The 14,498-nt window shown below is 45.8% G+C and overlaps 1 protein-coding gene across 1 annotated transcript in view; it reads left to right on the forward strand.

Moving 5' to 3' along the window:
• LAMC1 (laminin subunit gamma 1) overlaps positions 1-14,498 on the forward strand; it is a 68,596-nt gene that overhangs the window by 37,138 nt on the left and 16,960 nt on the right. Inside the window, exons 2-7 of the mRNA XM_075760523.1 lie at positions 6,929-7,233; positions 9,041-9,171; positions 10,598-10,764; positions 11,866-12,054; positions 14,092-14,209; positions 14,310-14,408. Coding sequence (XP_075616638.1) covers positions 6,929-7,233; positions 9,041-9,171; positions 10,598-10,764; positions 11,866-12,054; positions 14,092-14,209; positions 14,310-14,408 — 1,009 coding nt within the window. The remainder of the gene's footprint in view (positions 1-6,928; positions 7,234-9,040; positions 9,172-10,597; positions 10,765-11,865; positions 12,055-14,091; positions 14,210-14,309; positions 14,409-14,498) is intronic.

Genomic DNA, 14,498 nt, shown 5'->3' on the forward strand with positions numbered 1-14,498 from the left:
ATGCGGGTCACAGAGCAACTTCTGGATGTTTGATACAAGCAGATGAACTCTCCAAGGATCCTAACCCACCGTAACCCAGATCCCGCTCGTCTTGGTGCCAACAGCGGTGGCAATCCGGATGCGTGAATGAAACGGAGCCCTCCCCAAAATGGCCCGTGGCGTCCTTGATCATCTGTGATCAGGCTGTGCTCGCCAAGTGTAAAGTGCTTTTTTAAAACGAGCTTTTATCGTTTATGCTGAAAAAGGACTTTGAGGCTTCCTGTGCAGATAGGACTTTTGTGTTGTACATGGGATATTTCCAGTCCCTGGTGAATAAACACAGCTGGCTGTTTTGGGAAATGGACTTAACATCTTTGCATCAAAGCTGTACAAATAAGGCAGCAAGCTGTACTGAATTATTAGACAACGTTTTCTGACTTTTACACTGATTTAGGAGCGATCAAATGAAAAAATGCATTTCTTATGAGGCTGCCTTCAGCCTGTGTGGAGGGAAATAAGTTTCCCCTCCTCCCCCCTTTGGAAACATGACTAGAACAAGCAGCCTCGATGACTTATCAATGTTGGATTATCATGCAATAATTTACTGGGCAGCCTTTTGCTGTCCGGAGCCGCCCACGCGCACAAGTCAATGGTGCCTTTGTTCGGGAGCGCTGGAAGAATGCATGATCTAATGGGGTGGTGGGAGTTCGCCTTCGTTCCAGCGCGCTCAGGGCTTCGCTCATTCCCCTAGTGTCCCAAAGCTGTTTCCTTCCTCCGTCCCCGTCTTAGCACGGACACCCAGAAAAAGCAACCCGTGTTTATACCTCCATTGGTCTTTCTTAAAACCCAGGCGCCCGTCTGCGGCGGAGCTCTGCGTGCCAAAATCTTTGGTTTGGTGTAGCGTGGTTTATGATGAGACTGTGTTAAAATCCTTCAGATGTTTCTTGTTCGTGATGTATGTGCCTAAATCTCCAGGCTCTTTAGGTGAGGACAAGAAAATAAACCTAAGGTTTATTATTACTAGTTTTGTGTTCCCATAAGGGCCACTACTCAGCATTTGAGAGCTGTCATCCGTGCTCCTGTGTGGAGTTATTTCCCCAGTGAAGATCATCAGAAAAGGAAAATCTTGAATTTTCTTTTTTCAGACCCTGGATATGCCATTTGCTTGTGCAATAGTCATGCTCTCATGTTCCTCCTCCTCCTCCACAAATTTTCTCAGAAAAGCTAGAGTGTAGTTGTAAAGGACACTTGCTCTAGAACTACAATAATTCCTTGCTTTCTGTCATAAGTTTGGCTTTTTCATGCACATGTGATGCAAGCAACATAATTTACCGCTTATGTGTCTTGCAGGTGTTGGACTGTTGTTGTTTAATAAAACTGTTTTTATTCCAAAAGACCAAGTTGCTCAGGATGTTTCTCACTCTCCCCTCCTTGTAAACACCGCCCTGCTCTTGTTGCCATCTGCATGCTGGAAAGTCTTCTCCCATTCCACGGGATGGGATAACTCATTCTCCTTAAACGTTCCCTTCTCCTCTGCAGCCTCTGTGCTCCAGGAAGGTTTCTAGCGTGGGAGGCTCAACAAAATACTGCAGTAGCTGAGAGCTCGGAGTGGTTGGTTGACTCAAGCAGTGATCAGTCTTGAATGGAGACCTTGTGAACTTGCTGGCCTCTGTCTAGTGGCATCAACGTTTCCATCCCATGCAATTTTCTGCTTGTGTGAGGTTCCAGTATCTATGTCGCCCTTTGCACATGGTGGTAACATAAGAGTGGGAGATGCTGCCTTCTGCTATGGCTGGTAACTCATTATTTGTCAGAGAGGAGCCGATGGCCGTTTGTTTTGGAGCAGCAGAGTAAGTCTGTCTGCTCATAGCTGGCCCAGTGTTGCGCTGGGTGGTGGGGAGAGTTGAAGGTTCAAGAAGGGCAGAGTTGAGGTAGGAGTTAAGGACAAGGTGGGTGGACAGCCTGGGGCACGTTCCAGTCTAGTAAAGCGGGAAAGCTGGCCTTTCTTCCTGGGAATGATGGAGAAACAAGTCAGACGGTGCAAAAAGAAATGCCAGTGGTAGTTGCTTGCTCTCTGTCTTGTCACTGCAAAATGGGAATTAAATACAATAAAACAGTGTGAAGTATGCTGGTATTTTACTGGTTTGTTTTCAGATCTTCTAACCTTTATTTAGAAATAGGTTGTCAGCAGGTACCTGTGTGAAAAAAAGGTGCCTCGAAACAGGAGCCAACCAAAAGAAAACCGAGCAAAGTTTAACAGTTTCATTACTGCTCAGTGAATTTTGCTGAAAACAAATCCCCAAAGACTTGGTTCTTTGCCCAGTACAATCTTCTCGGGTGGATTTTTTTTTTTCCCCCTGGGTGGCAAAACTCAGCAGTGTTATTTTAAAGCTCGCTGCTGGGAGGATGCACCGAGGGATCGCAGAGAGTGCAGCAAAGGTAGCGTGGTTTCTTCCCGTGTGCAGGGGGTGCGGGTGGACCGATAATGAAGGAGGAGAGCGTCGTCTGGGCTTATCTCATTCAGGCATCTGCTCACAATTCAGCGCTTGTATCGGCGTGCCAGCTGGCGGGACCTTTTCCTGATGTAAATTATCCATCCGTTCTGAGGGGTCTGAATACAAGGAGGCCTTTTGTGAGTAGGGATGAATTCCTAACTTGCGGGAAAGGGAGGAGTTTCTAAAGATCTAAATAGCATTTGCTTACATTTTTCCAGTCTGTCTTTATGGTTTTCAGCATGGCACGTTTCCTGGTGGACCTTGGGGTACAGAATTGGGCGATAACCCTGCTGAGGAAGGGCTTTAGTTGCTGGTGACATCTTGTAGCTGTGGTCAGCCCGACGATGTGATCAGGTTGTCGAGGGAAGCGTCCCCTGCATCGAACAATGCTGAATATTTCCAGTGCTGAATATTTGCAGGCACCCAGGCTCGCTCGCTTGTTTGGATCTGTAATTACAGTACTGTCTTATACGTCTGCTTGCTTTAGAGAAAGATATTATGGGATTTTCTACATCAGCCTGAATTAGGAAAAGGGGCCAGTTATTTTGTCACCTTGCCACTTGCTGACAAACAGTTTCACGCTTCAGAAAATACACAATTTTAAAATGTGAGGCTTCCTATTTTCAGCTCTGGATGCTTTAAAGGCATGTCAGGTTGCACTGGTCACTAATTACAGTCCTCTTTCTACTAACGAGCTTTTATAACAAACATCTGGAGTTCTTCCTGCAAAATAGATCTGCCACTTATCAGTACACAGAGGGAAATATTATCTGATACCTGACACTATCAGACACTTCTAAGCCAAACTGAGATAAAAATAATTACCAGCTTCATGGAACAGGAGAACAATGACTTTTTGTCCTCCAAATGAAACGTTTAAAACTGCCTTTCACCTGGTTATTGCCGCTGCCATTTCTCAGCGTAATAGCAGCATATATTTATTTAGCCCTGCAAGACTTGAAAGCAACCTAGGTGGCTTATCTTTGCTAGAAAAAGGCTCTGCAACCTTGAAGAGCCCTGCTAGCTGCCAGGCTGCTAAGCACAGCTTTTACGTTCAGTATGAACAGCGGGGAAACACATTTCAACACTGTGTCAGCTGGTCTTGGGTAAACTCTATTGTTCCAGCAGTATTTACCCACGGCAAGCTGATACGGCGCTAGCGCACAGCCGCTCTGTGTGCATTAACTGCATTCCTGTTTAATGCCATTAACAGGATTTCTCAAGTAGTTATGCTGCCAGCTGAAATAAATGTCTTTTTCACCTAGGTTGCTCAGTTGGTCGGGTTTTGAATGTGTTTTCTTCGGCCCGTTGTGTAAAACTGAGGATGAAAAAGGGAGGGTCCTTTCCATTTAGCATGAGGGATTTCTATGGAAAATGTTTTCGCGCTGCCCAGAGTGCAGTTTGCAGGTGTTGTGCCTTTAGCTGAGCTGGAATTTTTGCAAGGAGTTGTAGGACACTTAGTCAGGGAACGAGGAGCGTAATCCAGTTATAATGGAGAGGAAAAAACTTTAGTTCTTTTCCAGGACATGCAGGCTGTGACCTGGCCTTTCTGCTAGAGCAGAAAGTTGTGTGTGTAGTGAGAACACGCGCCCGGCCCCCTCTTCATTCCCAGGATTCTTTTGAAGCGTTTCCTCCCCGAAATCATCTTGATGAAGCCTAAACGCAGGGTTTTTGCTTCATGCTAGAGGAATGCAGTACTAGTTGAAGAAAACTAACCCAAGTCAAAGTAGCAGGGTATTCTTGACAATTCAGTTGACGCAATTTAATTGAAGGATTTTCATGCTGTTGGCTCTGTCTGTTTTCCCTCTTGACTCATGGAGTGGCTGCTCTTACCTGATGTCTTCACTATTTTCACTGGTGATGACAATTATTGCCAAAGAAAATGATACTTTCAGCCTCATATTTTGTTTTACTTCAGAGTGTGAGCTCAAATAAAACTTTCTCATGAAGCTGATGACAACAGTTTTATTAGTGATAAAACCGTGATAGTAGGATGCCGCCCATCCAAGGTGTTGGTGGAGTTCTCAGACTGGCAAGATGCAAGTCAACACATATACCGGGGTCTTCCTGCAGAAAAATGAAGAGGCATTTGCTTCTGGGGTTCCTTCCCTTTATCTGGAAAAGATGGGGAGTATATCCTGGGAGTATACCATGGGCCTGAAAAAGATATTTGTGCATGTCTGGCCTATTGGCTTGTGTCTGGTGTGCTCGTGTTGCGTTCCTGCGTGTGCATGATCTTCACCTCTGAAGCGTACTTTGCCTTCAGTGAGGAGCTCTCTTCTTGAGAAGAGACCACGTAGCAGGAGAAATGGGAGTCCCCTGGGACTGATTCATACGCATGATGTCTGCTTCTTGCCTTGCACTGAGATTCATGGGAAAAATACTTCCAGATAAACGGAAACAGGATTGATCATCTCTCGTATTGGGCAGCAAGGGGAGGGTAAGCCTAAGCTGCGTTACAATGCTAAGTGTTGATCCTTCGGCGTTTCTAGCTCTTGTGGAAGCAGTTTGGCATTAATAGTGTGATTGCTTCTCACTTGTCTTCTGTGTGTAAGAGTAACTTGACCCCAAACCAAAAGTTGAGCTAGTATTGAGCAAGAGCTGTAGATTGTGAGTGCCTGGCTTGCAGTCTTGTGCTTAGGTCATCTGTAACCTCGCACATGATAGAAACAGTGACGGGTACTTTGTGGGAAGTACTGGGGAGTTTGTCTGTACAATGCCCCAGCTGTCTTGCATGTCATGACCAGATGAGTGCTTTTTGGTAGGTTGGGTTATCAGCCGATTTCTTGCACTTTAAACACAAGATCGGTCTTTCTTTATCCTTGGGACATGCAGGTGTAAGGTTTTGAGATGATGTATATCTTGAGTTTTATTTTATATTTTTTCTGGTATGTTGAATTCTGGACCTTTTGCCACACTTCTCCTGCTACTTCGGTGTTTCCAGCAGCCAGAAAGGACGTTGGACGTTCCGTGCCTAATGCAGGCTGATCCCGGTGTAATTGGTGGGTGGCCCGCGAGCGAGAACTGTGGTTTGTGAGTTGAACCTGATTCATTGCAGTCAGGTTTTAGCGTGTGTGCTTTGAGGCACACTGTTCCTGTTGCCTGGTGCCATCTGGTCTGCTTTAACTTGTGAAGAGAGCCGCTCTTCAGCAGGTGCAAAGCCTTGTGTTAAAAGTTTAACATGATGGAGTTAATTAATTTTATAAGTTGCAAGTTAAATCCGTGTGACTTCTACAGGTGGAGAAAACCTGTTTCTCAATTCATTGAAACACTTCTAGTAGCTTTCTTCTTGGTCAACGAAGGGACCAGTGACAGCTGCAACCTCTGCTTAGAGCAGTGTTTTTCTGAGAGGTAGTGGGAGCATAGAAGAGCGTGGTAGGGACTGAACGCCTGAGGCTTTGTTCCAGACAAGTCTTACGTTGTTTTAGCAAGTTCCCTGCGTGCGCCAGGGTGTCCTGATCACACACAATCCGCTCGCCGAGGTGGAGCGAGAGGAGCCGGCGTGCAGCTGTACGCGTCCTGGGAAAGTGGGGGTGGTGGAGGAACATGGCTGAAGTGTGCTGTGGTCCTTTCCCCTGATGGCTTTTTCTCCGGGGTGTGAATCCCCTGGGCAGTTGGTTTATGTGCACGGGGGTGGATGATCAAGTCACTGGAGAAGAATCCCTGAGGGAGGACATTTTGCTGATTGCCACAGACCTGTTAGGAGATGAATATAGAGCAGGGAGGTGAGTTTACCTTTATCCTCCTAGGAGAGGGAGAACATGGCTAGCTTGTAAATCATTGCACTTTGATCTGAAAAGTGTCTTGGCAACTTTAATCATATGGTCTAGGAAACTTAAACCTTGTTTTGTCTTTCCTGGGGAACGAGTAGAAGAGAGTGTACCCAGTTGCTCACTGCTGGAGGAAAGGCTTCAGGAGTGGTAGAAAGAGTTCTGGGTATTGTCTGTTTAGGGAGGAAGCAGAGGTATGAAACAGGCTCTACAGTGTGACTCTTACCTCTCTGGTTAATGCTGTTTCTCCCACAGATGTATTTGGAAGAAATATTATCAAATGGCATGGTTAACTTGGACCTGGCCTTAGGTACACACAAGCTGTTTGTGGCTCTGATGTAATATGTCCTCTGTTGGGGTAAGGATGCTGTTGGTGATGTCTGCAGAAGAGAATTGCAGCTTGTGAGATGTGTGTTTGGTTGCACAGAAGTCTGTAGGTCCGTTTAGTTATCTACTCAGCCTGCCCTTGACTTCTGCCTTCAGTTCCTTCACCTTGTCTTTGCCGGGAGATGCAGTACGTAGGACTGGAGGAGATAGTTCTGGTGCTGCTGGACACTGCTTATCCTGCTCGATGGTACTAGAGGGGATGTTTCTTTTAAAGGGAGAACTGCAGCACAGCTCTTGCCATTCTTTCTGGTTTAAGTTGTTTGAGTCTTTCTCATGTCTGTCTTCTCTCATCCGCAGGAAAGGCCTTTGACATCACATACGTGCGTCTGAAGTTTCACACCAGTCGGCCAGAGAGCTTTGCAATCTACAAACGCACCAGGGAAGATGGCCCGTGGGTGCCCTACCAGTATTACAGTGGCTCCTGTGAGAGCACATATCACAAAGTCAACCGGGGCTTTATTCGGACTGGGGAGGATGAGCAGCAGGCGCTCTGCACGGATGAGTTCAGTGACATCTCCCCTCTCACCGGGGGCAACGTGGCATTCTCGACGCTGGAGGGACGTCCCAGCGCCTATAACTTTGACAACAGCCCCGTGCTACAGGTACGTGAGCAGGACTAAGTCAGTTGGGTGGTCTGAGTTGAGTCTGTTTAGTCGTTGAGGATGGTGGCTTTGTGCCGAACGTGGGCTGCGCTACGGCCCTTATGCTCAGAGGCCCTTGCGCGGGTAAGTTTGGGTGGACAATCCAGAGATGCTTTTGAAGGAAAAGTTGAAGTCTTGACTCTTGTTAGTAAGTTTATGGTGCAAAAAGCAAAATCGGTGGCGTTAAGGATGATTTGTCATTAGGCAACGTGGAAGTCTTTAGAGGATGGATGCAAATCTCTGCCTGCTTAGAAAGCAGCTGTGGGCGTTTTGCTGCTGTTTCAGACATAAGGGCAGAGGAGGGTAAAGCCTAAGTCAAGTGAATACTTGAGGCATCTGCATTTATATTTTGAGTGCAAAAAAAATTAAGAAATGTGAGGTTCTCCTGAACAGATAAAGGGTTATTTGAAACCATAACCTGTTCTTCTACATGTGTGTTGGGGTGGGGGAGCTTGATTTTATCCGCAGTATTTACTTGGCACTTTCTGTATGCTGCTTGATGACTTCTTCAGCTTATATTGCCACAAGGCACTAAAACTGTGGGGTTTGCCCCATCAGGGCTCGTCTCCTTCTTTTCAGACCTGTGATCGCCACTTCTTCCCTTTCCTCTTAGAGTAGCAGGAGTGGACTGAGGCATGATCCCCAGCCAGCGGGCAGGAAGGCAGAATCTGGTGGGGCTCACTTCTGCAAACGAAAATAAAGATTAATGAGAAAGGGAGGAAAAACTCCTGAAATGGAAAAGAACCAGTTTGGCCACCTCATTGGTGTAGCTCGCCCTTGCAGAGAACAGGGTCTAATTGTTAAGGTGAACAGAGAGATTTCAAGTTAACGATATGGCGTGCAATTTTCTGATAAACTTCTCTATGGAAGGAGTGGAGACCTGACGGCCAGTTTTGTACAAACCTCTGGCGCTGCTTTTTGGAACTGAAGTAAACGTGTGTATTGTGCTCAGCATTTCCGTCTGTTTATGCCAGTGTTTGTAGTTCAGCAAATCTTCTTATTGTACTGGCTAAGCAGGTGGCGCAGCTGCAGCACAGTTGTACATACAGGGATGTTTTTCTCCTGTTCTTTTTTTTATGGGGTCAGAAGGGAAATGGCATTGCAAAAGCTGTAATAAAGACAAGGAGGTACTAACGACAGTCGCTGGCTGAAGGGGATGTGAAATTTGGGGACAGGCTACATTTGCACGCTGTTGCTGGAGGAGGGTAGGGTACTGTGGTGAAGATGCTGTGTAAATATTATGAAAAGCTCTTGTGTTGCAAGTCAGATGTGCCTGTCTGCTTTTCTTCCTCAGCTTCCCCCAGCCTCATTCATCTCTCTGTCTGTGTCTCTTCATCTGGAGGTATATGTCTGCAAACGAGTGTACCCCAAAGCTTTTCCTATTCATGCTGTATAGCTTTGCAAGAAAATTGCAGTTAAACAGATACGTATGATTAGCAAGTCCACATAATTGCCTGCATGGCAGCTTTTGCTGGAGATGTTACCCACTGCTTCCCAGCTGAGAACAGTCAAAATGTGGAGAGACATTGGAAGGAGTATGCAGAGATAGAAGGAGGGTCCGGAAAATACATCCGAACCAAGACGATGGGGTGTAAGGCCTCTCCGGCAGGGATGTGTGAGCTTCCGTGGTGCAGAGGGGAAAATGATGAGGAAGGAACCTGCTGATTGATGAATGACTTTGTAAATACAACTGCTAATGACATAGCGCTGGTATGCTCTTGAGGGGGATGTTTGATGTTTAATCTGATGGGATTTCTGTCTGCTCTAGGAATGGGTGACGGCTACAGATATAAGGGTGACCCTCAATCGTCTGAACACGTTTGGAGATGAGGTTTTCAATGACCCAAAAGTTCTCAAGTCTTATTACTACGCAATTTCTGATTTTGCTGTGGGTGGTAGGTGAGTAGACAATAAACCTCTGTACTTATTTAAAGCTTTTGGTCAGGATTACTAGAGTGCTTTGCAGATTTTGATTATACTCACATGGTACCATTAGGTTTCAGTCTTTATTGACTGTCCTAAACGAAAAATGCAGTAGAATGAGTAGAATGAATCTTGTGAGGCTTGCAAATACGGTGTATAACCTCTTGTGGCTATAATTTCAGGACAGACAGAAATCGAATATTTTTTCCTTAATTAGATCAAATGTTAAGTGATTTGGGAGGGCAGATGGTGAAAAGAAAGACAAAAATACAAAACAAAAAACCCCCTAACTTTTTTACCCTGTGCTTTGTGTGTTTTTTTTAATGTGTTATTAATCGTTTTCTGCCTATATGTGTAGTCTAGAATAACAGCAAGCAGAAAATCTCAACGTTTCTGCTTCACATATATTTTGAACTATCTCCTATGACAATCTGAAGCGTCATACAATGGTGTAGTTGTTTGTTCCTTTTGCCAAAACGTGTTGCAGAATGCTTAAATCTTAAGTTGTTGACGATGAAATATTTTCGTGAACAGAACTGAGATCAGTGCAGCGTTTTGGACTGTTTGCAGAGAGCAATCCTGCGACCAGGATTTGGCTATGTGGGGATTTACTTTGGCTGCCCCACCAGTCTGTTGTGGTCCCTGGGCTTCTGTGTTAGTCACCTTTGTGCTATTTAAGTTCTTACTGATACAGCAGGAGCACACGGCAAGCGTCCATACTGTTTCCTGGACTCTCATGAGAAAGAAGCTGAGGAGAATAAACTAACATAAAGCCAACAAAATCTTTGCTTCTCCTACTCAGCTTACTCTGTTTTAGTGGCAGACTGCGAAGGAGTTGATTAATGTTCTCGTGTTTCTATCTCGAGTGTGCTACACCTATTTGTTTCATAGAATGGTTTGGGTTGGAAGGGACCTTCAAAGATCATCCAGTCCCCCCGACATGCCATGGGCAGGGACACCCTCCACTAGCCCAGGTTGCCCAAAGCCCCATCCAACCTGGCCTTGAACACTGCCAGGGATGGAGCATTCACAGCTTCTCTGGGCAACCTGTTCACCACTCTCATTGTGAAACATTCCTTCCTTATGTCCAACCTCAACCTACCCTCTTTCAGTATGAAATCGTGGCCCCTTGTCCTGTCACTACTGGCCCTGGTAAAAAGTCTCTCTCCATCTTTCTTGTAAACCCTTTTTAGATACTGAACGGCCTCAATAATGTCCCCCTGGAGCCTCCTCTTCTCCTGGCTGAATAACAGCAGTTGTGTTCTCAATTTTGTTGTGACCATCTACCTTCAAATTTGTCTTGTCTCAGATTTTCAGATCTGGGCTTTGTTTTTGGGATCTCTCTGTGAGTGACCTGGATCCCTGGAGTTTAAATAGCTGTTCCTTGTCTCTCGTTAACCAGATGCAAATGTAACGGGCACGCAAGCGAGTGCGTGAAGAACGAGCTTGGGAAGCTGGTCTGCAACTGCAAACACAACACCTTCGGGGTCGACTGTGAAAAGTGTCTTCCTTTCTTCAATGACCGACCATGGAGGAGAGCAACAGCAGAGAGCGCCAATGAATGCTTGGGTACGTGGGGAAAACCTCTCACGGGTTGGGTCCCTTGCCTCTGTTGGCATCCAGAAGCTGGCCCTGCGTGGTTTTAAGTTGTCTCAGTTGCAGTTAGCCAGTGTTAAGCACAGTTCTGGTGTTTTTCAGCAGAGATTTTGTGGGACTGCTGGTCACTCCACTCCTGTAGGAGCTTTCTGGTAGATCCCTAGCAAAGGGCATCTCCTTTCTGGAGAAGAATGGGAGTGACCTTTAGGAGAGAGGTGTGCTGCAAAAATGTACAGGCTTGTACTTTATGGAACCCATAGGAAAAAAACCTGCATTTACTGTGCTGGAGTATAAATGACCTTCAAAAAACTCCTCACTTAGCTTCCGCTGTCTTCCTCTTGTGTTTAGGTTATTGGTTTTTACAGTTACTTGTCAACTACTTCATCCAATTTCGAGGTTGTTGCAACAGTTCTGGACTGCAAATGCAGATCTCTGTGACCAAATGCCAATTTATTTTGCTTGGTTTTGTGTCACAGACAACAGCTCCTGGTAGTTTACTTTATGGGGAAGCTTTTTCAGACGGAAAAGCTTTCTTCCTGTCTGACCTCTGTGTCTGTTGATCGGTCCCAGCTGTCTGGTCAAGATCTGTGGCTTGTGCTGGTGAAACTCGGGTCTCCTGCTCCCTAGACAGAGGGGATTTGTAATGCAGGGGAGAAACTCTCCTTACGGCCTGGAGTCAGCCTCGCTGTTACCTTCTCATGCCTGGTTGCATGATTGAGATTGGTGTTGCTGTGTGGGAGGCTGGCACTTCAGCTGCAAATGGCAGCCCAACGTGGAAGGGAATAGTTTAGAAAATGTCGGTTTTCTTCCGGATGTAGGCGAGAGTGGTCTTGAGGAGCCTGTCAGCCTTGCTTCTCCCTCCCCGTGTTCAACCACCACAAAAACATGCTTCCGCCTTTTTTTTCTCATTGATGCACAAATGCCTTTGGGTCTGTGCACGAGTCTCGGGATGGTTAAAGGCTCCTACTCCAGCTCCCCTACAACTTAATATCAAGCTTTGCCTAGCTGGTTTTGTGAGTGTCAGGGTCAGATGGCCGCACGTGCTGTTCGCTGATGGTACCCTTGTCTTCGCAGCTTGCGACTGCAACGGGAGGTCGCAGGAGTGCTACTTCGACCCTGAGCTGTACCGCTCGACGGGCCACGGGGGCCACTGCATGGGCTGCTCGGATAACACTGACGGTGCCCACTGCGAAAGGTGCAGGGACAGCTTCTATCGCCTGGGGAGCGAGGAGGGATGTCTGCCCTGCAGCTGCAACCCGGTCGGTAAGTAGTAGAGGCAAATGTTTCTGCTTGCAAACTTCCATGCACAAGAGCTAGCTCTTCTCTCAGTTATGCAGCTAATTGCAAACTACTGGGTAAAAAGAGGGAGGTTTTTGTTTGGGTTTTGTTGTTTGTTTTTTTTTTTTTTTCCCATGTAGGCAATGTTTTTTGGGTTGTGTTTTGGTTGAAATTATCCTTGGATCTAATTGTGGTTGGGGTGGCAGGGGCAAATGGTTCACCTCTAAAGTTTTTACTCCTTCAAATATGTTCTGAAATAGTTTTTGGTTTTGTTGAAATAGTTTGGTTCCCCCCTGCCCTCATTGTGTATGTGTTACCCTGGACACTCCTAGTACTAAAGAGTTCATTTAAATTCTTAATAAACAAGATGATGTGAGCGGATATTTCTGGAAGTTGTTCATACTGAAGAATTGTAGTGAACTTCAACCACATCAGTTTCTGAGTGTCCAAGCACTATAAATACAAACCAGTGAAACCTTAAACACAAAAGGGGGTGAGGGTGAGAAAAAACAAGGTCAACTCAAAATATGTAGTTAAACTCCTTTAAAGTAAAAAATCAAGACAAATCCACAGGAGAAAATTCTGCAGGAGAACAAGTCTTTTGTCATCAAGGGAACCACTTGATCCATATGGAGAGATCCCAGAACTACACCAGCCCACAGCAAATAAGGGAGAAGGAGACAAAAGGGTAACAGATAGTAAGATATGATGTGAGGTTCCAAAATAGAGTAGCTGGAATAAGTAATTGCTTGCAGCATGCCCTAAAAGCAGCCAGCGAGAGGTCTGCCAGGGTACGTCTCCTATCTAATTTGGTCAGAGAGTTGTACAGTTGTGAAATTTTTGACCAAGAAAGGCCTCTTTCTTCCTCCGTCTGCTCTCCCAGGTCCTCATGTCAGACCTTATTTTAAGAGGGGTGAGGATTGGTGTCAGCTGAGATGGTCGAGAAGAGGCAGGGAGGTGACTTCTCAGGTCTTTAAGGACAAATGCCAAAGGGCTTTATAACTTAGCCATCAGCTTGTATCCCGTGGCACACTGGCACCCAGGGTGTATTTGAAGCCCCTGAACTGGTTTAAATTGCCATTTTTTGTCTGAGTACAGTTTTTTTCCTAAATATTCATAAGTTGGGACTGCAAAGGGGATTTGAACTCTGACTGTATATGGTAAAGGTTTTGTAAGTTCTTCTGTCCTGTCCAGCCTAATCATCTTATAACTCTTCACTTTGCTATAATCTTCTGGTGTGGATTGGGGTGGAAAGAAGCAACTGTTTCTGTATATTAAAATATTTTTCTCCTGGTACTTAACTCTTAGAGTGCTGACAACTCCAAGGCTGCTAGCTACACCGGTGCTTGGGAGAAAGCATTTTGTCCACCATGGATTAAAGAAACCTGCTGCTGCTTTTTGTGCAAGTCTGCTTGAACAGAGCAGTGTTGAGAAAGATGTCCTGCCAAAAATGAGAGTTTTGCTGAAGAGTTTGTTAGGGTTAATAGTGGCACATGTGGCCTCACTCTGAGGAGGTGGTTTAGTCTTTAAATCCAGCTTGGGAATCAAGGGAGGAAATCGGAGCATGAAAGGAAGAGGTCAGGATATCCCCTGGCACAGGGTAGACAGTGATTAGGGAGAACACAATTGAATCAGGGAATAAAATCTTGGAAGTGGTGCATTGCAGGGTGAAACAGGCATGGAGTTAGAGGCATGCAAAGGTAACATTGAGGATGAAACAGGAATAAGGATGAGAATGCAATTTGAAGTTAAAATTGTATTTATATATAAAAAGGTTTGTTGGTAGGAATACTTAAAGCTGAATACAGTTTGGAAGACTAGATAACAATTAGCTGTCTAGAGTTGTTGGGGAAAAATCCCTGTGAACTAGCGGCAGTCTTTGGGTAAGCTGTCACTCAGCTTGAATCTATGCTTCCCACTTTCTTTTCCCATATTTCTTGCCCATTTTGTAAAGCTGAAAAAATTGGAGGCTAACAGAGCCGGGTGGTTCTGCTGAGGTGCCTGTCCCTGCTCTCCCCGCAGGCTCCCTCAGCACGCAGTGCGACAGCTACGGCCAGTGCAGCTGCAAACCCGGTGTGATGGGGGACAAATGTGACCGGTGCCAGCCAGGTTTCCACTCCCTCTCTGAAGGCGGGTGCAGGTAAGGGAGACTGCTGCTCTCTAAAAGAAAAACTACACGGGTTTTTAAAGCTTTTTCTGTGTGGCTTTTAACGAGTTACCTGCTCTCCTGGCTCTTTCAGGCCCTGTTCTTGTAATCTGGCTGGCAGCACAGGGGAATGCAATGTCGAGACGGGACGGTGTACATGCAAGGACAATGTTGAAGGCTTCCACTGCGAGAGGTGAGCTTCTCTTCCCGTGGCTTTGTTTCAAGAATGAGAAACATTCGAGCGATGGCCTGAGGTAAGCATCAAGGAAATTAATTCTCTTTC

Source organism: Balearica regulorum, chromosome 8 (genome assembly GCF_011004875.1).
Source record: "Balearica regulorum gibbericeps isolate bBalReg1 chromosome 8, bBalReg1.pri, whole genome shotgun sequence".
NCBI lineage: Eukaryota > Metazoa > Chordata > Aves > Gruiformes > Gruidae > Balearica > Balearica regulorum.